The sequence below is a fragment of the Neolamprologus brichardi genome, chromosome 12, assembly GCF_056152115.1.
Source record: "Neolamprologus brichardi isolate AB-2024 chromosome 12, ASM5615211v1, whole genome shotgun sequence".
Taxonomy (NCBI): domain Eukaryota; kingdom Metazoa; phylum Chordata; class Actinopteri; order Cichliformes; family Cichlidae; genus Neolamprologus; species Neolamprologus brichardi.
The window spans coordinates 24,969,394-24,994,734 of record NC_142115.1 but is presented as its reverse complement, the minus strand read 5'-3'; the positions used below and the strand labels follow the sequence as shown (position 1 = coordinate 24,994,734).

The 25,341-nt window shown below is 37.7% G+C and overlaps 1 protein-coding gene across 1 annotated transcript in view; it reads right to left on the bottom strand.

Annotated features, from left to right (window-relative positions):
* Positions 1–836: 836 nt before the first annotated feature.
* ipo11 (importin 11) overlaps positions 837–25,341 on the bottom strand; it is a 117,525-nt gene continuing 93,020 nt past the window's right edge. The window contains exon 30 of the mRNA XM_006789810.2: positions 837–2,852. Coding sequence (XP_006789873.1) covers positions 2,688–2,852 — 165 coding nt within the window. The 3' untranslated portion in view covers positions 837–2,687. The remainder of the gene's footprint in view (positions 2,853–25,341) is intronic.

Sequence of the window (25,341 nt, the reverse complement as noted above, 5' to 3'; positions counted from 1 at the left end):
AAATTTCATTTATTCCCCAGAATGAATTTTAATAATCTCAGTCATCACTTGAACTCTCTCATAAAACTATCATAAAGTCATATTTATTCTGTGCATTGGCATTACCCCAACCAGTCGCGGCTGCCCCTCCCTGAGCCTGCTTCTGCCAGACGTTTCTTCCTGTTAAAAGGGAGTTTTTCCTTCCCACTGTTGCCAAAGTGCTTGGTCATAGGGGGTCATATAATTGTTGGGTTTTTCTTTGCATGTATTATTGTAGGGTCTACCTTACAATATAAAGCGCCTTGAGGGGACTGTTGTTGTGATTTGGCGCTATATAAATAAAACTGAACTGAATTGAATCTTTTCTATTGCTCAAACCAAAGAGCCACACGCACGGCTGTAGGATCTAGTTCTATTTCCCACTAATTGCCAGTTCATTTCCTTGTACTTTCTCAGTAGTTATTGCCCCATTTTTCTAACTGACAGCTTCCTTTAAAAAAACGAAAAAGAAAAAAAAGAGCGTCTACCAAACTGACTTGAGTTTGCACATCAGTCATGCTGTACTCTCAAGAGAGAATACATCTAAACCTTATGCTTACCATCATATTTCAGTGTCCTGAGGCTCTCCCACTCATGCTCCTTTCCAGTGGCTCAGTCCTTGATGTTCCAGCATTAAGGACAACTTCCAAGTCCATTGCATTATCTGCAGGACAATTATGTCTATCTACTAGAAAAATGCACTCAATAGAATCAGACTGCAAAAAACAAAACAAAACAGTACATCAAAAACTCAATAGGGACTACTGTTTTCAGTTACACAAAATAAGCACTGGGAATACAAAGACAACTATTCTGGCTGATTACTGCATTTTATTGAAGGCTTTGGAATATAAGTATTTTTCCCCATGAAAACATAACCAAGAGTTATAGCTCCAGAACTTCCTCTACTATGTCGTTTTGAAAACAAACTTAATAATTTCCATCAAGAGTTAACAAGTGAAGAAATCTTGTACTGTTGAACTAGTTAAGTAGTCAACATAATAGTAAAAAGGTCTTGTGTTTCACGGGCAGGTAAGGCTGAAAGCATAAGGCTGTAATTCTGACTGCTACTCAACTCTTATCACAGTGTCAAAGGAGCTAATGTCAGGGCCATCGCTTTCCCAAGAAGGTTAACACGCACCATGATGAAAAAAGAAAACAAATTGTTAAACCATAAAAAAAACTTATGTAAATGAGTCTAAAATTGCAACATAGTTTTAGATAATGTTTCCTACTGTGTGTGTGTGTGTAAAAATGCAACTATTAAATACTTAAGTGCCAATATTCAGTAATTTATTACTTTTCTTTATCAAATAGGTTTGTTCCTATTTATTAAGCATTTTAAGATAGAACACAAAAACAAATGACTCCTCTCAAATCAAATATATCAAACTATCACGCCAATTACAGGCCAATTCAGAAACAAAAATAAAAAGACTGCAGGACAGCTAACTTCTTTTCCACCAGTGATGCATTGTGATTCTTTTCAATGGCTCTGAAAGCCACTTGATAACAGCCGCACAGGCCAGAATGAAATTCTTCCAAATTAACGTGATGACGAAACCTAACAGCATGTCACATTTGGAATAAGTCCAAATGAAGATGTGGCAACAAATCAAGATAAGGCTCTCAATGCGCCTAATGCAACTTCAGCCTAGTATGCACAATCCTGTCGCACTACTCTGAGGTCTTCTACCATTGTGTTTAAGTATACTGACGTGAAAAGAATGAAAAAGATGTGACCATTTTGGTTATTAAAGTGCTCCAACACACCATCAATTAGCAGCGGTATGTATATATAAACATAGTTCAGCACTTTTACAAATCAACCATTTAAAAAGCCCCCATTCTGCAATCAAAAAACAAAAAACAAAACTCTAAGCCACCATACAAAGAAAACCAAAAAAACACTTTAGTTCTCTCAGTAGTTACTTCAATTTGACCTCAGGTTATGACAAAATTATTATTTAAAAAAAATAGCTGTAGAGAAATTAACATGACGTAAAAACAAACTACAAATAATGTCAGGCAGAATATCATCCATACTTTACATACATACAAAATTACATTTCATTTTTTTCTCTTTTAAGAATAGATTCTGTAAACACTGCTTCAGGTCCTTCAGGTTTGGTTTATCCCCTTTTCTGCTACAATCTGTATGTTTTTCCATAGAAAATAGTCCGAGGCTCCCGTTCTGGCACTGCAGATGATTCTTCCCCCACCCCCATACTCCCCAACCTTTGCAACATTAATACAACTTTTTCAATTTTCTACCTATTTCACAGCAAAACCAAAAAAAGTGAGGACAAAATATAAGTATTGAGTGGAAGCTCTAGTACGTTGATGTTGTCATGTAGGTGTTTTAAAAACGTGAAGATACTCTGACCCACATTAACCCAGTCTTTATAAAAAAGGGAAGGACAAGAAATAAGATAATAGAGAGGGGGGTGGGGGTCGGTGGGGGCATGGGGTGTTAGCTGAGGACAGTTGACAAGGCTAGGTTTTGAATATAGATAAGGCATAGCATGGGCAGAGGTTGGGGAGGTTTGAATTAGGAGTCCACATGTCAGGCAGACTGTTAGCCTTTCCAGTACATTTTCAAAAATGGGGTCAGAGGGTAGCATTAGGCAAGGACGTTTCTGTAAGGTAGTGAAGACTTTAGATGTGATTTAGAGGCCTTGGAGGAACTCCTGGAGCTGCCTGACGAGCTCCGTGTCCACAGTTTCCATCAGGGCTCCAAAGCCCTGGTCCCCCATCAGGGCCTGCTGCGCCTTCAGCTTTTCATAGACAAACTGCTGGAGAGAAACGCTGTGCACCGGATCCTCCAGGGCCAACTGCAGGAGGACAAAGAAAATGGAGAGTGGAAAAATTAGCGATCCAACCTGAGAAAGGGTCTGCTAGGCAAAACAAAAACTCCAGCAAATCAGCTGCTCATGGTTGTAATGTAGGTCTTAACAGTTCCCATACACTCATTTCAGAGGCTGTTCAAGATACAGTAAGTAAATATCCAATTTTGAACTGAAGGGAGGGTTAATGTTCTGGTACAAACTCAGATCTGGATTTTTGATTTTTTCCTCTCAGACTCGATTTCATTTTCATGATCTAATAACTTTTGGAAGAGATGCTGCCCTACACCAGGCCATTATCTTTGGTTACTGTCTCGGTATAGAAGCTTTTACTCCGGTTTCAGAATTGTTAATGGTTTATATGAATATTTAGCACTCTGAAGGACAACTACACATTTCCTTTTTACGACGCAGGATTATTGGTATTGCACACTATAAATAGTGGAGAGATACAGAGCAATATATACAAAGTATGTGACAGGAACAAAACAGGATGAAACACAACAATTCATGACTACAGAGAGGTACTCCACCTAGAGAATAAGGAAAGCGTATCTTAATTAGAAAAGAGAGTGTAATCTTGATTCACTTAAAGAAAGAATATCAACATAATCTATAAAATGAGCTGCCTGACAAAAAAAGGCAAATCCACTAATTACTCTTAATTTTATTAATGCCTGCTATGTGTGGCAATGGTGTGTAAGTAGGTGTGTAAAGGACTTTCACTGAAAATGCACTGTGGATTTTTTACAAAAAAGGAGGAAAATACAACAGAAACCTTTTACGTGTGGCGACTCTGACATATACAACTAACAGAAAACGTACACAAGGAAAAATAATTCAGTATTCACAGTCACTGTCATTCATCTTATACCGAAGAAAGCGCTGGAAAAATAATAATTGTAAAACAGTGTAAAAAAAACAAACAAAAAAAAAAACAAGCACAGAAGACTTGAATGGTGGACTACAGCTAACACATTTCTGCAAACCTGCACACTGTCATTTATTTTCTGTGAAGTGAAGCAGAGGCAAACAACAGATGGCAAAAGCCTGAAAGCCGGGACTCGGCCTGCAAATAAATTAGAGAGGTATACAAGTTCTGTTAACACCACTGCACAAACAAAACTTCCACGCATGCAGTCAAGTTTTGAAGATTTCTTTTTGTGTGCGTCTAATAAAATGTATAAAGACAATTTTAGTCACCCTTATATGTTTTTAATTAGTGTGGGTACCTTACTATGTCACTGTTTGTAACATTTCCACGTGTTCTGGCTCTTTTTTTTGCTATGATTTCCCCACAGATTAATTATCATTGTTGCTTCAAAGCAGGTGAGTATCTTGAATTTCAAAAAAACTCTCCTTGTGATCTCCTTTATCACCTAGCACAAACTTGACATTTTGGCAAGCGTGTTCACTCTTAATCACATCAGCCCACAACTGAAAAACAACTCTGGGTCCTTAGAGAAGCACAATATTGCAGTGGCAAATCTTAGTCTCTAGCCAATCACTGGAAACAATACTTGTCATACTAATTTGGTCTTCGTCATTACAATGCTATCAAACTAGTAAAGAGTGGATGTTGCAGAGTGGCTTAATGGAAAAGCTTTCATCTAAGCTGCATAATTACCTTCTCTCTGTATACCACAACATCTTTAAGGTCTTTTTGTGTGTATGGGGGTGTGCGTCTGAAGCCACATATCATGGCACTTGAATACATTTTTAATCACTATGGTCCTCTTAAGCATCTACTATGATCAAACTAGGGAAAACATTATTAATGCAATTCTTCATGTCTCAGTAAATATCAGATTAGTTTGGGTTAAACAGGAATAGAAGCAATTAAGTCTGTATGTAGAGATTACAATATTTCAGCAGCAATGTAGCCCCTTATCAGGACTGCACACTTCATATATACTAATTGAGCTTTTTAGAAAAATGCCAGAAAAACAATTTCTGGCATTTTTCAAAGTCTTTGCATATGATAGGGTGTGGATGAAAGTTTGCTGAAGTAGTATAAATTATTAATTAATATTATAATTATTATTAAATTGTTATTATTAATAAAGATTAAAGAGAAATTGATAAGTGAATAGAATTAAGATAATAAACAGAATGTACACTCGCCAAGGTACTTCATTAGTTAACCTGGTTCAACTGTTCATGAACCCAAGTTTATAATCACCCAATCACATGGCAGCAACCTTATGGATTTATGTATATATGGTCTTGATTGTATGGTTGAAGTTCAAACCGAGCATCAGGATGTGTAAGAAAGTTAACTTAAGTGTCTTTATATGGTTGTTGGTGCCAAACGAGCTGGTCTGAGTTATTTGGAAATTGCTGATCTACTAGATTTATAATAACCACTTGATATGACCAAGGTGTGCAGAAGAACAACTCTGAACCTACAACACACTGACCCTTGAAGCAGATCAGCTACAGCAACAGGAGACTACACAAGGTGACACTCCTATTCCTGTCAGAGAAGAACAGGAAACTGAGTATAAAGTTTGCAAAGGCTCACCAAAATTGGAGAACAGACGATGCCTCTGATGAATGGAAAAAGAGAGATACAGAGAAACCCCTTTCCCACTTCCAGCACAAAGAGGAAATAACGTAAGTGATATGAGCAGAAAAATACTCATTTTCTGTTGTAACAAAAATTTGGCGTAAACAACATCAGGTATCAGCAGTTCAGACTGTTGCTGGTGGTGGAATAGTGAGGTTGGGGATGGGGTATTTTTCTGGAACACTTCGGACCCCTTTCAACCAAGTGAACACTGTTAAAATGCCACAACTAACCTCTATTATGCTGCGATCATCATCTCTTTATGACCGCAGTGTATCCATCTTCTGATGGTTGTTTCAAGCAGGATAACACATCCTCTGACAAAACTCCTCTTAAGCTGGTTTCACAATGAGTTCATCACAATCAACATGTCTTCCATCCAATAAAGCACATTTGGGCTTTGGTGAAACAGTAAATCAAATTGTGGATGCGCAGGAATAGCACCTTGTTGAATACGTCCCACTAACGAAACAAAGCCGTTCTTAAGGAAAATGGGGGGCCAACCTGGTAATAGTGAGGTGTACCTAATAAAGTTCTGAGATAGAGCAATGGACTGTATTTAGGACATGCTGTGTTGAGACTGTGCACTTAGCAACACTGATCAAAAGCAGTTTACAATGTTGCCACTATCAGTATAAACAGTATGCACGATCCATTGTCATCACAGGGGGAAAAACAAGCGCAGAGATGAGAAGACAAGAGAAGAAGAAGAAAAAATAACGGTGGCACGAGGCAACAAAAGGTGTAGATGTGATGGGTACAAAGGAATGAAATGTGATAAGGGAACGAGGAGACAAATGTGACAAAAGAGGGAAAGAATCGTCATGCATGGGAATTAAGTACCAGGAACTGGCTAAGTAATGTGGTTCAGAGAACCCCATAAAGGCCGTGAGTGATAAAAACAAGATGACGTGGGATGCAAGAGTGGGCAATCATAGCTCTACCTCATTGTTCAGGACAGAGAAAAGAGATGAGTGGGAAACATGAGAGAGTTGAAGAGAGACAGCTGAAATGACAGGGGCTGTAAAAGCCCTCATCTCTAAAGTAATCCGAGACTACTGTTGTCCTTTTCCAAAGCAAACAGTTCTCAGTTATTTCTATAAAAACATCAGTGTTATTTAAAATTGGCCTATGAGGGACTTTAAACACACTTAATTCACACAACATCATGTGTACCAGGGACCAAGACCCTTAAAGCTCTCTGAATGACAGGCTCACACAAAGACAAACAAATTCAAATTCAAATTCAAATTTTATTTGTCACACACACACAACCATACACAGTATGACATGGGGGTGAAATGCTTGTAGCTGCGCAATGCCCGACCATTAAATGACAGAAAAAAAGTTTTACAGTATTTACAATTTACTACAAAATTTACAAATTAACTTAGGAATTTACAGTAAAAATAAAAATAAAAATAAATAAAAATGTGCAAACAGCAGAGAGAGATTATAAAGATTATAAATTATAGGAAATTATAGGAAATGTGTGGTGGTGCGTGTGGTGATGTGATGTGTGTGAGAGTCCAGTCTTATAGTGATGTGTGTGGGAGAGTACAGTCCTACACCTGGTTCAGGGCCCGAATAGCCTGGGGGAAGAAGCTCCTCCTCATTCTCTCTGTTTTGGCCTTAAGGGAGCGGAAGCGCTTCCCAGACCTCAACAATGAGAAGAGTCCATTGTTGGGATGGGAGAGGTCCATCATAATCTTCCTAGCTTTGGACTTGCACCGCTTGGTGTAGATGGACAGCAGGTCAGGGAGCTCTGATTGAATGATGCGTTCGGCTGAGCGCACCACTCTTTGCAGATCTCGTCTGTCCTGCTTGGTGCTGTTCCCAAACCAGGTGCAGATGTTTGCCGTCAGGACGCTCTCGATGGTGCAGCAGTAGAAGTTCTTGAGCACCTTCAGTGGCAGATGGAAGTCTCTAAGTCTTCTGAGGAAGAAGAGACGCTGACGGGCTTTCTTAACCTGGGTGTTGATGTGGCAGGACCATGACAGGTCCTGAGTGATGTGGACACCCAGGTATCGGAAACTGTCCACTCTCTCCACTGGCGTGCCACTGATGATGAGGGGTTTGTAATTCCTCGCCTGCTTTGTGGTGAAGTCCACGATCAGCTCCTTAGTCTTGCTGATGTTTAGGAGGAGGTTATTCTCCTGGCACCAGGTCTCCAGGTTCCTAATCTCCTCCAGGTAGGCCGTCTCGATGTTGTCGGAGATCAGGCCTACAACAACAGTGTCATCAGCAAACTTGACAATGGAGGTGGTGTCTGATGTGGCTACACAGTCATAAGTGTACAGTGAGTACAGCAGGGGGCTTAAAACGCAGCCCTGAGGCACTCCAGTGCTGAGTGAGATGGAGGGGGAGACTTGTTTTCCCACCCTCACTGATTGGGGTCTGTCTGTGAGGAAGTTGAGGATCCACTGACACAGTGATGAGCTGAGTCCTAGATCCGTCAACTTGGTGAAAAGCTTAGAGGGAATTATTGTGTTGAATGCTGAACTGTAGTCCACGAACAGCATCCTAACATAATTCCCTCTGCCAGTGTCCAGGTGACTCAGGGATGTGTGGAGCAGGTGAGATGTGGCATCGTCTGTGGAACGATTAGTCCGGTAAGCAAACTGAAGTGAGTCGATGGTGGCAGGAAGTGAAGAAGTGATGTGATCTCTCATCAGTCTTTCAAAACACTTCATCACAATTGAGGTCAGTGCTACTGGACGGTAGTCATTGTGGCAAGCGGTATTAGTACAATGATTGCCAATACTGGTTTAGGGACTGGGATTAACAAGGACATATTGCACAGAGATGACAATCTCACAGACTTCACAATAGTAAACCTTTTTTTTTTTTTTTTTTTTTTAAATCTTCAACTTTCTGATCTCTCAGACCTGCTCTCCTATTTCCACTCCTCTTACAGTTTACTACAACAGACTACTCTATTCAGTCGAAAAACACATTTGTACTGTAGCAGAGGATATGAAAGGAAACTAAGTCAGGCAGACAAATGCTAACTGGAGTTAATGATGCAATAACCTGTACTTTTCCAGCTTTTATCTCACATCCCGTGGTGCCTCATGTCTAACTGCAAACACACAAATACTCCGCAGGAGCGCGAGTGTGTGAGCACATACACCAACTTCTGTGTGATGTAATAAACTGTGGGCCTGCATGATGTATTGAAGTGTAAACTAAGAACTGTATTGTGTAAGGAGATGCTGACAGCACCGGGCTTAGTGGATTACACTGCGGACAAATGTTAATTTCATCAGCTAATTTACGACACATCATCTGCCGCCTCGCCAGCTCGTCGCCTTTAGAATCTCTAACTAGACATGTAAGCTGCTCTCAAGTGGTCAAATTTGACTCAAAGCATCATGCTGTTTAAGAGAAGCTATTGTCAACTCAGGTTTTAATGGCATCGCCGTCTTAAACAAATACCATCATATACATTTAAAAAAGTAAACTTATATTCTCTTATTTTTTCTGCATGTAAATTTTCTGTCATGCATTATCAGTTTGGGTTATAATGTATTATGTATAACACTTAGAAGAAAAAATAATACATTATTATTTGGTTCAAAGTGAGTAATCCATTACACTACTCCCTTTGGACACGTTTTAGACTTTTGCACTACTCCGAGAGGGGCGCTGTCACACACTTAGATTGATAATTCTACCTTTAAAACTAACAGTTTCACACATATCAGCACAAAGCAGTTTCCTAATGACACGTGGAGATCTTTGCACTTCCTGATTTGTAGATACTTTGCCATTTCTATACAGCTTTCTGTGTTAATCAAAGTTAGGTGATTTTTACACCATCTTGCATAAAAAGCAAGAAACAAAACAAACAAAACAAAACAAAACATGCATGACTTTCAATATAGAGATCATTTAACTCATGCACTGCAAGTGACAAATATTTGATTAACATTTGCATTTTGAGTGCTGAATTTAGGAGCAGTAATACGTTAGACAAATGTAAAGTAATTACATTAATGTGCTTCTCCAAACATTGAGGATTAAATGCATTTTTCATAAGCAACATTATTTCTCTATTCATTATTTCATTATTTTTCTCTTGGCAGGTAGTCCAAATCTCGTGTATAAACCTTAGCATGGCAATTTCAGCCATTCTGTTAATAAACAGAAGGGAAGACAAAAACAATCCCATCAGGACACAAATACTGCATAATGAAGGTGATTTTGTAAACTGGAAGCATTTCTCATTTATGTCATTTGTTCAGTTGCTTGATGGGAGTCAACTATGTGAAATATGATTGGTTCAGGTCATTTGAGGCAAGGTTTCAATTTTGGAGTTTGTACTGTGAAGAAGATGAAACGGCAAAGTAATTGGGGGCTCTGGATAAGTGGGGAAAAGATAAAGGCAAGAAAATGATAGAGTAAGAAGTGCAAGTGCAATAACCAAAAAAGTAAACATGGTTTGCCAAAATAATAAGTATAGTAAAAACAACTATGAGAAAACTGACTGAAAGGATGAACTGAAAGAAAAAAAATATGCATCTGTATTAATATTAGGTAACTTTGCGCACAAGCCAAAAACAAACAAAAGAAAAACCCCTACAAAAAAAACCCTCCGCAACATAAAAAGCAGGAAAGAAATATGAAACCAGTGAAATTTGAGAGGAAAAGAAAAGGAATAATGATGAGAGAAAAGGACAGAGGGAGAGTGACATGCTTCCTGCTGCAGCTCACTGATAAAGAAGCAATGGTCGCCATGCCACAGACACAGAAGATAAATGACAGGGAGGATGAATAGAAGAGACAAATGAGATGTGAAGGAAGTGGAAAAGGTTTGGTAGATGTCTAGTGAGACGATATAGAGGGGAAAAAAAGAAGGAGACAAAATGGAGAAGTAGGCGAGATACGCTCTGAAGGAAAAAACTGTAATTATGACGATAATGATAATAATAATGATCCTAAGCACCCACGGCAGTCCGCTTTTACCTCATGCAAAATACCCAATAAAAAGCCTACATTTGTTCCATCTGTTCTGACATTACTTAGAGAGGTTGCCAAACACCTTTTTGCTTGCATCTTTTTTCTACAACTAGTGTTGTCACACGAACAACTGTTTCAAGGTGGCACAGTTTCACAAATCCATGCCAATAACATGTAATTTAGCCTCTACTCAATATTTGCTTGGAAGTTATTCATACACCTTTGTCTGGGAAATAAGCTAATCTGTGCCAGCAGGCTGGAGAAGAATATAGCCTCAGCACACCTGAGAGAGTTTGGAACATGAAATTATTTAATCATGTCACCCCACTTCTAGGTGTAAAGTGGCTTACCTAAACAGAACAGAGGGCTACTTAATGTTATTTTATGCAGCTGTTCTTTAGTTGGAACAGAGTGGTGTTTACTGGGAAAGGGCTTTCCATATCTGACACATTGGACCACCCTAACTTTTGGTGGCATTGATTAAATAAGATGCTTCTCCGCAACGATTCTGACATGATGGCATCATATGCTTGTTGCAGATTTGTTGGTTGGACACTGATGATGAGAATCTCCCATTCAACCACAATGCAAAGATGCTCTGCTGGATTGAGATCTGGCAACTTTGTTGTCCGTTTCAGTATAGTGAACTCACTGTGTTCAAGAAACCACTTTGAGAAGATGGCTACATTTTGGTCCATAAAGGAATTTATGAGACACTCAACTGGCCCAAAAGTGTGCCAACAAAATATTCCCTACACCATTAAACTACCAGCACCAGCCTGAACCATTAACACAAGTAAGGATAGATCCATGCTTTTACAGGTACACTGTTTACTCCAAATTCTGACATTACCATTCAAATGTTGCAGCAGAAATCAAATGACTTAGTACTTTCCTGCTTATATACAGTACTTTATGTCACAAGACATACGTTTTTAACTCACTGTGTGTTCATGCGCAACTTTTCTTATAATCATTAGTTGATATTAATCTCTGGCTCTCTTCAATAGCGTGTCTTTATCCTGTCTTCGTTCCCTCACCTGAACTGGTCGCAGCAGATGGGCTCCACTTCCTGAGCCTGGTTCTGCTGGAGGTTTGTTGTTATTAAAAGAGTTTACATTCCCACCAATTGCCAAAAAAAGCTTGCTCAAAGGGTGTCATATGATTATTGGGGTTTTCTCTGGGGTTTTTTGTATTATTGTAACATTGTTATCTTACAATTTAAAGCGCCTTGAGGCAACTGTTGTTTTAAATTTGGCAATATAAATTAAATTAAATTAAATTGAAACGTGACATATGTTACATGCAAAATACTTTTGTCTCTCTTTTTTTTTTACGTTCATCAGTGTCTCTGGATGAACAGACCTATCACTGGGCTTGTCTGTGTTGCATTAGGCATACGGTGCAAACAATGCCAACCACTTGTAGTAAATTATTCACAACTTGGCAGCTTAAAAGTTTTAAGCCATACATTTTAGTATCTGTGAATAATATCTGCATACTTGTATATGATCGAATCTATATACAAAAAAATCCCCAATTTATCACAGGCATATTTTCTTATGTGCTGCAAAAGATATTTTTCATGCTATAGTTACTTAAAACCAGTGGGTGAGCTCATGGAAAACACCATCAATCTGAATAGACAGTTAAAAAAAAGAAAGAAAGAAAGATGATCCAGTTTACATTAAAAGACCAAACTCGAAATTAAAATCATTCTATAAAGTGTAGCAAAATCATGATGTCAAAAACCTTCACTGCTGATAAAAAAATGAAAAAATGCTGCCATGAATGATGGTCCTTCAATACAATAATCATAGGCATTGTGGTTTAAGTAAATCCCACTTAGAAATTATGATGCTTATAAGCACCTAAAGACAAAATCATGTAAAAATTAATTGTTGAATTTGCTCTTTTCATGGGATTTTTTTTTTTTTTTTTTCTTCAGTAAAAGTGCAGGATAATGCCCTAAGGCGAGGCGCCACATCAGATTGAACTTAAGACTGATTATGAACATCAAACAATAAGGATAGCAAAGAATTGCTCCTATGCCAGTAATTATGGAAGCATATATAAGAGTGTGGCTAATGGATATTATGCAAGAGAGGGAGCCTATATGTGTGCATGTTTTGTTGGCAGAGCTACGCTGGCTTGGTGGGAATGGGCCTGCTGAATATCCGAGTCTGACACTAATCCTATTACCTCTACTCCAACTGCTGCAGATATCAGCTATTGACTGTTGTCCCCACATACACTGTCCTGATTAAAAGACACCTACATACTTATACACGCAAGCATATATCTTAAGTTATTGGGCAGGGACAAATAAACATACATAGAACATGTAAACATGGACGTGTTAATTCCACATTTTAAATGTAAAAGATGTAGCACTAAAATCTTCCTTCCGCAGACATTCCAATTCGATGTGAATTTTTAAAGCATAATTTCAGCTTGACGATGACTAACACAAACTCATATGTGTCGTTATTCACATTCAGCTCGAGAGCAATTCAATTCCAACATTTTAAAGCCCACCACAGGCTTTTTATGCTCTTAAAGCATAAATATACAGTGGCTGGAGGGGAGTCTCTTAGCATCTGAGCAGCCAGTCCTTGTGTTTGCAGTAGCACATTTACTCTTCCTGTGAAAAACTCCAGTACAATCTTTCTGTCTCATAAGTATGTTTTTCACAGGAAGAGTAAATGTGCTACTGCAAACACAAGGACTGCATATAAAACACAAACATGTGCAGGAAATGTCCACTAGTCCCCAAAGCCCTAAATAAATCCAGGACAGGAACAAATGGCACAGTAGATGATACTGAAGAAAAAAGTAAAAGAAAAAAAGTAAAATAACTAATTAAAAATAAAGAAATAGCTTTGCATAATTTGAGAATTTTGTGTATCCAAGTACGGGAACAAAAAATTCACAAATAGAGTGTCCAGATCTAATGATCAGGTTAGCTCTTATTTACATCAGTAAGAAATTTAAGTGTGAGGAAAAAAAAATATTGCTTGGTGATATAAAGTCAACTCAGTCAGTATAATAATGGCTATAGCAATGATAGACATCCTGATCTCACCAACCTTGCAGCTGAGCAGACTGTCCCTTTCATTGCACCAATGACATTTTGTCTTGACTTGTATTAAACGATACTGACTGGACTTGCACCACTGGACACCCATAGCTCCGTTTAGAAGTGATCAGTACCTCGCTTTTAGTCAGTTGGGTGTTTTTGTGTTGCCTGCAGACTGTCTCCCACCACTTACAATGACAAAGATTGATTTTTTGTAATTTTGACTCTGTGTACCACCACAGAAGAGTTTAAATCAAATAATCAAGAAGTGATTGAAGTGCAAATTTTCAGCTTTAAGGGGGTTAACTGTTTAAGATTTAGACCGACTTTTTTTTTTTTTTTTTAAATAAATTACATAGTGCCCTCCCATTAGTATTTGACATCTACTGTGGTGGTGTTCAGACAAATGTAACTGCTTGAAAACCCACAAACGGTTAACTCTGAAAACTCCAGACAATACAAATAGATTCCATTCTATCACATCCAACAAATCTTTAGACTAGTAAATAGGAGAACTTTCCTGACCAGTTGCTTGTTTACGTCTCGCTCAAAAATACAGATGAATTTACGCTAATAAGGCATTTTCAGTCATGCGTTGCCCAAAAAAACCTTTGAGTCCGCATTGCTTTCTACTACTTTAGCATACAGTATTGCTAAGCTAATGGAAACCTCAGACAAAGAATCTGCATTGCTTACAAAAACAAAAAAGATCATGTATGGCCAATGCTATAATGCTCTCCAAAGGTCACAAACTATAGACAACTACAGACAGCAGCCTTTATGGAAAAGCATCAGAGCCATTAAGCACTTTACATTTAGTCCTCCAGTAAGCATTTGCAATGACGTTTAATACCTAATATCAGAAACATGACTGAAGACATGTATGGCTGAAATCTGAGTCTTGGGGGATTTTAACACTCATTGCTTGACTACTGCTTCTGACCATTTAAAAAGGGTTCTCTACAGCCTTATTATATCTTAATCAGGGAGCCTGGCAGACCTAATCTAACGAACCCCTCAGGATCAACGCATAACTTCTTAATATAAATAATATGAATGTAATTTCAATGAATATAGGTGTTCTAAATGATACAGGCATTCATCACACACAGTGCAGGTTTATGTATATAATTCCATATATTGAGCCTGAGTCGCATCAAGGGACTTTAGGGACTAAGGTAAGAACTCTACAGTATTTTGGAGAAAAAACCCCAAGAATCAGATGACCCCTATGAGCAAGCACTCTGTAATAGTGGGAAGGAGAAACTCCCTTTTAACAGGAAGAAACCTTTAGCACAACCAGGTTCAAGGAGGGACAGCCATCTGCTGTGACCGGTTTGGGGTTAGGGGACAGAGAAAAGATATTAAATGCTGCGCTGGGGTCGAACATGACAAGCATAGAGATGAGTCCACTGTCAGAGGCCATAAGGTCATTGGTAATCTTCACCAGTGCTGTTTCAGTGAAATGCTAAAACCTGACTGAAACCTCTGTTCCTCTGCAAATGATCAATTAGCTGTTTCAAAAATTTTTGAAATAGGAGGACGCCTGAAGATCGGTCTATAATGAGCAAAGACAGCTGGATCAAGTAACGGCTTTTTAAGCAGTGGTTTAATTACAGCCACCTTAAAAGCCGGTGGTACCTTATCCAGTGATAGAGATACATCAATCATATTTAACATTTTAGCGTTAATTAATGATAAGACTTCTTTGAACAGTCTTGTACCGAGGTGGTCCTTTTAGACATGTTGACGATTTAAAGGAAGAAATTATTTAAGTTAGTTTGCCAAAACTGACAGGAAAGAAAGAGTCTAAATAAATAGCAGCAGTTATTAAAGTTGCTGTACATGTCTGCAGGATGGCTGTGAAGGTTGTGGCAATCCACAACAGCAGCTGTAATGGCAGGTTGTATTAGTTTTACAAATGACTATTTCATTACAAGTGTTTCAATATATATATCTAGCATTCACTAATAAACAAAGACTACAACAAACTATACAATACCCAACACATCTACATAATTTAATGTAGGAGATTATTGTGGAAAATTAAACCTGAGGTTTGGGTAATGGACATCATTAGTTACACTTTTAAAAAGAAGTATAAAAACTGAGCTCTCACTGTAAGCAGCTAATTGCCTACATTTTAAAACAGACACACAGTTAGTGACAACAAAATAAAGAATTTATTCTCTTTCTTTATAAACTTCAGCAGTCCTCTCCAAGTATGTATTAGATCATGCATGAACAGAAAAGCATGCTGGTGTGCATACTACAAAATCCAGCTGGAAGCAGGATTGTGTACCCATGTAGTTTCACAAACTGCATTTGACTTTTGTGAACTTTATACCGTACCTTATAGAGTGAGGGTATGGTGTTGGAAAATAACCATAATTTGACCACTCACCTCACCACTGAACACCCACAGCCTGACAGCAGCAGCTGTCCACAGCAAGGCATGATGCCCTGCCACATTGCAAAAGCTAGCCAAGAAGGGCTGGAGGAACAAAACAAAGAGCCTAAGGCATTATAACTCGGCCTCCCAAGAGATCTCAAGCAAGGCAAGTATCCACTGCACAGCATGCACTGGAACGCCAATCAATCCATGAAGACTCAAACCCCTAAAACAAGTCCCTAAGACTTCACTGCCAAAGTTCTTGTGCCAGCCACCAGACAACACAGCTAGAAATTCTGTATCCATGCCTTAAAAGGCAAAACTGTTTTGGTGGCATGATTGGAAAAAACAGAGTTTCAATATTATGATGGCTGTATGTACATTCAAACATCACACAGGCAATCTAGTTAAGAAATTAAGACAGAAATGAAACTTTCCTATCGTTTGCAGAAGAAAAAAAAACAAAAAACAAAACCAGCTGAAGCTGTCTCACTGTTTAGGAATACGGTGATATGATGTATAGGGCATCAATTCCTAAGGCCTTGGATGTTGATTATCATTATGCCCATAGGCTTACTAATAGTCATGTTTATAGTGCATCATTAAATCTTCTAAGAAAGTCATGACAGGCATATCTCATTGTTTATCTGTAAGCCTCTCAGTGGGAAACTGTGACTTTACATCACTAATGCATTAAACTTGTGCTTAAAGCTATATGTCAATGAGCTCAGTTTAAAAAACAGAAAAGAAAAAAGGAGTGCTTTGGAAACCCCTCGGTGCATTCATTACTAATAGCTATGTCCCCAGTACAAGGACGCATACATTGCACTGACAAATTAGAAAACTACTACAATAAAGAACATAAAAGAAACCAAACAACATCAGACAGAACAGAGTTGAGACATGAGTAGAATAATCGCTGTAAAGAAAAAATAAAAACAGAAAGATAAAAACACCACATACACAAATGTACACATCTCTCTCTACTTTTCATTAGGGCATGGCCTCTTGACTTCGAGAGCAGATTATTCCTTGATTGCAGTAATTTCCTCAGCTAGTGAGGCAGCACGAATGGCAATATCGTAATTAATACTGTACTAAAGGGCTTAATGTAAGCGTTCCTCAGCATTCTGTCATACAGGTGCATACTAGAAAATGTGTAGGAGCTTAAACAGGCATGCGACTCAACATTTAAATCATTATTGTGTGATTTTTTCAGAAAATCAAAGGATTTTAAGAGCAACTCCAAAAAACACGGTAATAACAACGGCTCGCTAGCATGTTGCAGCATTTTTACAAACCAATTCTGGTTCATCTGTTTCATTCAACGATCCGCTTTCGCCTTTCTCATTCTCCGTCGCCGCCATGCTTTTTCTGCCATGTGCGTATGAAAACAAAGGCACTGCGCATGCGTGTCTTACCCATATTCTATCGCGATATTTCTTTTTCTTATCATTGCCTAACATTATACCGGTATTACCACGAACGGTATGATATGGCCCAGCCCTACTAGCAGGATCAGAAAAACATTTCTTTTTAGTGCTCTAAGCAGAAGGCCATGAATTAGAGGAATCTTTGAACCAGGGCTTTGAGTGACAAGCTTGGTCAAACAGTGATATGAGACATCCTGTCTGAAATCTGGTGTGCCATCTGGTATGCACTAAAAGACCAACTTCTGCATTTGTAAGATGGCACTAAGAGGGGAAAGATGCAGTCAGCAACTTTTTCTTTTTAAAACTTTGTAAAATGTCATTAATTGAGGATACGCACAAAAAACAAAGCACCCAGACCAAAGTTGAGTATTTACAAGGATCCTTTTCTCTTAAGTGGTTGTAGGCTTTTCACATGCATGCCAGATTCAGGAAAACAACAAATATTTGTATTATTGTTATTGCCGCTACCAAATGAGGTATTTGATGGGTTTTTTTAATCGTGTTGCCTTAAAAAAAAAACAGTTTTTCTTTATCAGTGTGTTTTGCTTCATGTTTTGTATTACCCTGCACACAAATTTAAGTGTAATATCACATATGTCTAGTTTAATCTCCTAGGACCTGGATCCACATATGTGGACATCACATTTTGGGTTGTCTAGACCAAAATACTAAATTTTGCTCTACAAGGGCCTGATATCCACTTATGAGGACATTACACTGCCACTGTTCTATCTAAAGCGAATATCCTCATATGTGGATCTGATTTTTCTCAGAGACAAAAATAAGGTTAAAACAAACAAAAAAAATCACGTTCTTTGTTTTTACATTCATAAGGTCCCAATCAGCCCAAATAGCAAAGAGAAATTAAAAATGCATGTCATGAAAGAGTTCAGGTCTTAGGAGCTTAAACATCACTTTTTAAAAAAAAAAAAAAAAATCCCACTAGAGCTCAATTCAAAGTTTAAAAAAAAAAAAAAAAAATAGTGTTTCTAATAAAGCCTTTGTTGTGACAAATAATCTTCAAAATTGAGCTAATTGTTTAAGATGCCTGCAAACTATCTAAGGAGAACGTGCTACACTGTACCAGACACTTCATACTCAGACCGTGCCCTTTAACAGCATCTGTTGTGCCATTACCCACCTTAAAATTGTAGCTTGTGACAGAAAGTATTACATCATAATGGACGGTCTATTCCTCAATTCCAGCTTCACACATAATGGCAGCATGATTTTGTTAGTAGCATAAGCAGTACATTTCATGCTGTAAATCCCCCATTCACTTTATTCAGTGTTCACTCCATAGCTTAACAATCTTTAAGTAATTTGTAAAACACTCAAAACAGCTACTCTATTTACAGATCATACTGTGTATACAGTATACAAGATCCATAAGTGCTGTGCTTTAGCTAACAGAGGGCAAAACATAGTATCTGTCACATTATACTGAGGGCCTTTGCATTTAATTAACGTCTTTGTGTTAAAATTGCAAAATTTGCTAAAATACACAAGATGACACTCGCAAGATAGTCGTCAATGAATAAACATTCATGGAATTAAACGGCTAAATTATTATTTTTTTAAAAAGATAATTTATATATTGGTTCCCTTTCTTTAAAGCTTTTTAAAAGGATTAAAAGGAGGACTTTTTAATACTTCTAAGAAAATCTTCTACAATCAAAGACTAGTACCCGTTCACATCACCAAATAGTGCGTTTCCTCACTTCAGATGCTCTGTTAGACCTTTAGTGCAGCTGCCTTCAGTTGCTGGTTGTTTGTGGGGTTTTCTGCATTCATTTCGGTCTTCAGGAACTGAAAGGCATGCTCTATTGGGTTGAGATCAGATGGCTGACTTAGCCACTGCCGAACATTCAATTTCTTTGCCTTTTAAACTTGTTTTGGGTCATTATTTGCATTGTGAAGTGCTGTTCTATCAGTTTTGCTGTATTTGGCTCAGTCTGAGCAGCTAATATAGACCTGTACACTTCATAATTCACCCTACTTGTATCGGTCATATTATCAATAAACATTAGTGACCGGCTTCCACTGGTAGCATAGCGCATATAAAAAAGTATCAATTTCTACAGAAAGCTGCAAGTGAGAGAGGCAAAGAAGGCAGAATGGCAAATTAGGAAAATAAAAGATTTAGAGCAGTAAAATCATCAATTAAAATAATAAAAATAAGAATTACAATTGCATATAAAAATAAAAGAAGAAAAAATGAATAAACAGCCAGAGTTCTTTACATAGCATAGCATTAACATGGTGATTGGTGAGAAAAGTGCAATAGCGTGAATTACACTGTATTGTTCTCCTACCAAACAATCAAAATCATAGAGATTTGTTAGCGCTGTAATGAACCATATGCAGAATGAATAAGCTTTTCACTGGTAATTAAGATACATAATGATCGATTTTACAAGTGAATTGTCAGAGCAAAGATCAATTATCCTCATTATTTGAATCAGACTAATTAACTCCGAATAAATGCAGGGAGCTGACAGGTTTAAATACTCAACATGCTTTTGGGTGCATCATCTGATTAGCAGCGCTGAAATGTAAAAACAAAGACTGGCAGAGATGTCATAGGGCAAAATCATTCTAATGCTCCCCGTGGTGCATGCATAACATCATAATATCTGGCTTCTCTTTTTAAGAGCACAGTCTTATTAAAATGTTAACATGGAATAGAGTCATCAGTATGCCAACACTAATGATAACTGTTTAGCACTAGTCTAACAGGGATCTGAGAATCCTTTAAAGTCCTGAATAGCATTACAGATGTAAATCATTCTGTCAGATTTGATCTCTGCTGAGGTTGAAAATTGGTGTATTTATGCTGGAAATGCACAAGGTCAGACCTCTTGATCCAATTAGAGTGATAAAAAAAAAAAGTCTGTTCAGCCCAAATATGATGGCATTTATGTTTGTTTCATGCATCAGTTATAAGAAACATTACAGGTAGCTCATGGATGAAAAAATCTCATGTTTTTATCTGCTGTTTTAGCCTCATTAGTCGAGCAGAAGCTTGTGTGGATATCTAGGAAACTGATTTAATGTAAGTCATGGAAATGGAGGTAAACTGCCTTCTGGTTACCTTCCTAACGCTTCTCATTTTCTCTGTGACATTGAGCTGAGTGTCACAATAGAAGACATATCAAATGTTTAAAATGAGACATTTGACTGTTTCACAAAAGATTCAAGAAATAGTGAAGTAGGTCATGGCAGCAACATGCTGGAAAAAGGCCGGGACAGGGGGTAAAAATAAGTGGTACTAAACAGACACCACTGGAGGAAAATTTTGAAACATTTTGCCACTAATTAGGTTAACTGGCAACAGATCAGTAACAAGATTGTATACATATGGATAGCATCTCAGAAACGCAGTTTTCTTCAGAAGTAAAGATGTGCATTGGTTCACCAATTGGAAAAAGAGAAAAAAATCTCAACACTGGACGCTCATGATCTTCAGGTCCTCAGCACTCAATTAAAAACACTGAGCCTATGCAGTGATTAAAAAAAATCACTGCATAGGCTCAGAAGAGAAGGAAATCATTGTGTGTGTCAACCACAAATGCAAGTCAAAGCTCTACCATGCAAAGAATAAGTAATATGTGAAAATGATCCAGAAATGCAGTCATCTCTGACAAAACAGATTAAAAATGGACTGAGGCAAAGTGGGAAATTGTTCTGTGGGCAGATGGATCAAAATTTGAAATCCACTGTAGAAAACATGGACGCTGTACCTATGATGGTATGGGGGCACTATCGGCAACATGTGGTCCGATCCAGATGTCTGTTTCAGGGAAGGCCTTGCATATTTCAGCAAGATACTGCTAAACCACATACTGCATGGCTTTGGGGTTGCAGATCAATCTGTATATTTACTTTAACTTACCAATAATAACTTACTCTAGTCAACTATCCAAACAGAACACAATGACAGCATTCCGAGTACTGCCTTACAGACACAATGCAATATTCTGCATTTCTTGATAAGCCTATTAGCTTTTCTATATCGCTTGCCAATTTAAAAAAAAAAAAAAACTGCAATCATGCCAACTCCGACTGCTCTCATGGACAATAAAGCTGGGAACCGACAGAGATGAAAACAAATTTTGATAACTCTGTATGTCTTAAGCAGTACAAAGGAAAATCTTTATATCTTGTGCTACAAAATAACAGAGAGGTCTGTTATTCAACAAAACCAAATTATACTGACACCGATGGTCTGCTTGAGAACAGGAGCAATAATAAAGCAAGAATGACAAGTCTTCATTACTAATGCTTTGTGTGACTCGGAGTGAATTGATAACACGCTGAAACTCATTTCCTATAAATATATACCTCTGGAAGACCTTTAGAGGCAAGTTGATTGTTCTTTAAAATGAAATAATGAAAAACCGTTGAATGACAAGATCAATTCAAAGATTCATTGGTAGCTCATCAAAGCTTTAAATAATACTTTTGGTTAACTCTGAGAAATGAAAACTTGTAATGTGAATTTTAAATGCACCAACTTTCTTAATTTATCATCTTAATAACTCAAGCATGTTTAATTAAATTTTTATTTAAGGAGCCAAATTAGTTACTTGGCTAATCTACACATAATAAGTATTCTCTTGAAAAACTGTTTTATATTCATTTTGAGCAATACCAACCACAGTGCAACAATGTGATAGGAATATTTTTTCCATATCTACGATTTTAAACCACGCTGGACAACATGTCAAACTCCATACACTTTAAAATTTTCAGACTTTAGCTAATTAAATTTTTCGCCTATTTTGTCAAACATAACAAAACAAAACAAACAACAAACACCAACTACTTTTTCTCAAAAATGGCAATTTGAAAAAATAAGTAAAGAAAGAAAGAAAGAAAGAAACCTGTATGCCAACTTGCTGTCCCACATCTGAGTATGACAAACTGGCATTGGCTAAATCTGAAGGTGTTTTTTGTAAAGCAAAATCCTTTGTTTTGGTACAAGGATGCAATGAATGCTTCTTAACTAAATACAATATATACAATTTTATTTCTATTTATGAATGTAATCGCATTTGTGTAACAACATTCAGGTAGAGCTGCAGTCAAACTTCTGCTGGCCCGAGATTGACTGTAACATTGTCACTTTTCACATTCATAGAACAACTTTGAAAATAATTGTTATAGCACTATCATTTTTACCAAACCTTTCCAATACCAACTCCAGAATAACGCGGTACTGAAGATCAACTCATTAGCCTAATAGCCTGGAACAAAAATCTCATCAGTTACACATCTTGAGGCAAATGCTATAAATGACTAAACCAAGCATTCTGTTCAAATAAATCGAAATTACATTAAACAAAACATTTGATGTACTCCTCAGTAAAGCACACCAAATGAGACTTAGAAAATGAGGATATGTAGCTGGTGTGCACCTGGGATGCTACAACGCAGCTGTCATATAATTACCCATAAGAAGTAATATGCGTTATGATATGTGGAGTCCAATTCCAAGAGCTGATGTCCAACATCAATGTTTTTGAAAAAAAAAAGTGGAATACGGAAAACATGCAGGGGAACAGGTTTTCCGAGACTATGCAACATGTAACTCTTATTGTGGCCTCCTTATTGTGTGTGTGTAAGTGAACACACTTTAAAAAAAAAAAAAAACTTGGCCAACTTTTCTTTTAGTAATGTTATGTGTGTAGTATCCCAGATTCTCTAACTCTGTGCTTTCCCTAATACAAGTCCTATTTAATTGTACTGTAACTGGGTCACAATTTTTTGGCAAATCATGTAGTCTGAAAAAAAAAACAAAAGAAACAAAAACAAAGAAAAAGAAAAATATGAATAAAGTAGCAAACAGAGCATTTCCTTACGTCCCTTGTCCATTTCTCGAGGTCAGAGCTATTTTGGCAGTAGGAGAGGAAGTTACACAAATTAATGTTGCGGCTCATTAGTGTACACATTCCTTCCTTAGCAATTACTATTGATTTGCCCTTGAGAAAGGTACCTGCCTACAACACACACTATTACAAATAGTACAAGGGTTGCTTATTTAAGCAGTCCATAAAGATGGAAATTAAACCTTGTGGTATTTTGCTATGTAAATAGGTATTGGATTTTCTTTTCTAGTTCTATGGTCTAAACACTACAACGGAGGCAAATGGAATTTTATTTGCATTGCTCAAAGTATTCAATCAAGTGTGACCTTCCTGGATCACTATTCAGTGACTAGGTTTGGAAAACAGCCAGCTCACTATATACCTATTTATTTCTGAAGATTTGATTGCAAGAGGGCAGATGTATTTTTTACTTTTATGTTGTAGTTCAATCAGTAATTGGCATTTACTTACATAAATGCAGCACAATAACCTTTATGTGTGCTGTGCACATACATTAGCGTAGTGTAGTTGTTTTGTTTTGTTTTTTTAAAAAAAGACGAGAGAGAGTAATTGGGCTCAAGTGTGTGTGTGCCCCCATAACACAACAAACAGAACCCATGTCATTAGTACCCACTGGACTAAGTCTTTGATGTTGCCTATCCTTCTTGTTGTTTGATGGTACTGGCCTTGTAGATGAAGCACAGGAATCAAATAATGCATTATGAACAGAAGCCAAAACACAGCAGCAGTTAGCTTAGTCTGGTTGTCTAGAATACTCAGATTTCATGGGCGAACATGTAAGTCCAAGGCTGCAACAGTAAGAGTTGATTTCAATGAAATTTAACTTCGTTGTGTGTTGCAACTGATCCCAGTTTCCAAAGTGACAGGTCCACTGGGTGAGTTATTAGGCCGATAGGGCTGGAAACAACTGTGGATTTTTTCCTGGCTAATCGGGATTTGTTAACATATAGAAAAAAGGCCAGTACACTGCTGATAAATGCAAGATAATGCAAGATATTTAGGTTTGGTAAACATATTTACCAAGTGTGAATGCGAGAGTGAATGAATAGTGGCATTGTAAAGCACTTTGGGTGCCTTGAAAAGCGCTATATAAATCCAATCCATCATTATTATTATTATTATTATATTGGCCACCTGACAAAATAAGAGTATAAAATAATTTTTAATGTTTCTCTGGGTTTTTAATGTGAAACTTTTTCATTTTTATATGCATTAGAAAAGTCATAAATTAGTAAATGAGTTATATTTTTGATGTAAAAACCACAACAGGTTTTGTTAGTTTTGTTCACTTTGTCAGTACAGGTAATAAATTGGGTCTTCTTGAACTAACTGGCAAGCAATACATTAAGGATCGGTAGAATCAGTAGGAGATGAAGAGATGGCAGGAGCAAGATTTGTTGTTATGGTCTTGTGCATATGAAAGAAAGAAGAAGGCAGTCAGAATACAAGTGTGTAAATGAGAGGAAGACAGGTGGAAAGGTGAACAAGCAGGGAGTAGATATAGTGAAGGCTGATGAGTTTAAATACCTGGAGTCAACCATCCAAAGCAATGCACGGCATATAAGAGGGATGAAGAAGAGAGTGTGGAGTGGGTGGAAACAAGTGTCAGGGGTGATTTGTGACAGAAAGACAGCAACAAGAGTGAAAGAGAAGGTTTGCAAGGCAGCGGTGAGATCTGCTATGATATATGGTTGGAGACAGTGGCAGTAACCAAAAAAAAAAAGGGGAAAAAAAGGCCGAGCTAGAGGTAGAGATGCTAAGATTTTTGTTCAGAGTGACCAGAATGGACAAGATTAGAAATGTGTATAATCAGAGGGACAGCTCAGGAGCAGTTTGGAGACAAGGTTAGCGAGCCAAGGCTGAGATGTTTTGGACATGTGTAGAAAAGAGATATATTGGACAAAGGATGTTCAACACAGAGCTGCCAGGCAGGAGGAAAACAAGAAAACTTTAGAGGAGGACATGCAGAGGGTTGGTGTGACAAGAGCATGCAAGGGATAGAATAAGATGGAGGCAGATGATCCACTATGGCAATCCCTAAAGGGATCAGCTTACAACAACTGAATCAATGATTACAGTAATTTTTCTATTCTCACTTTATTCACCCATTGATCAGGACTGTGAATCTGTGTTTGGAAGCAGCTAAATGTA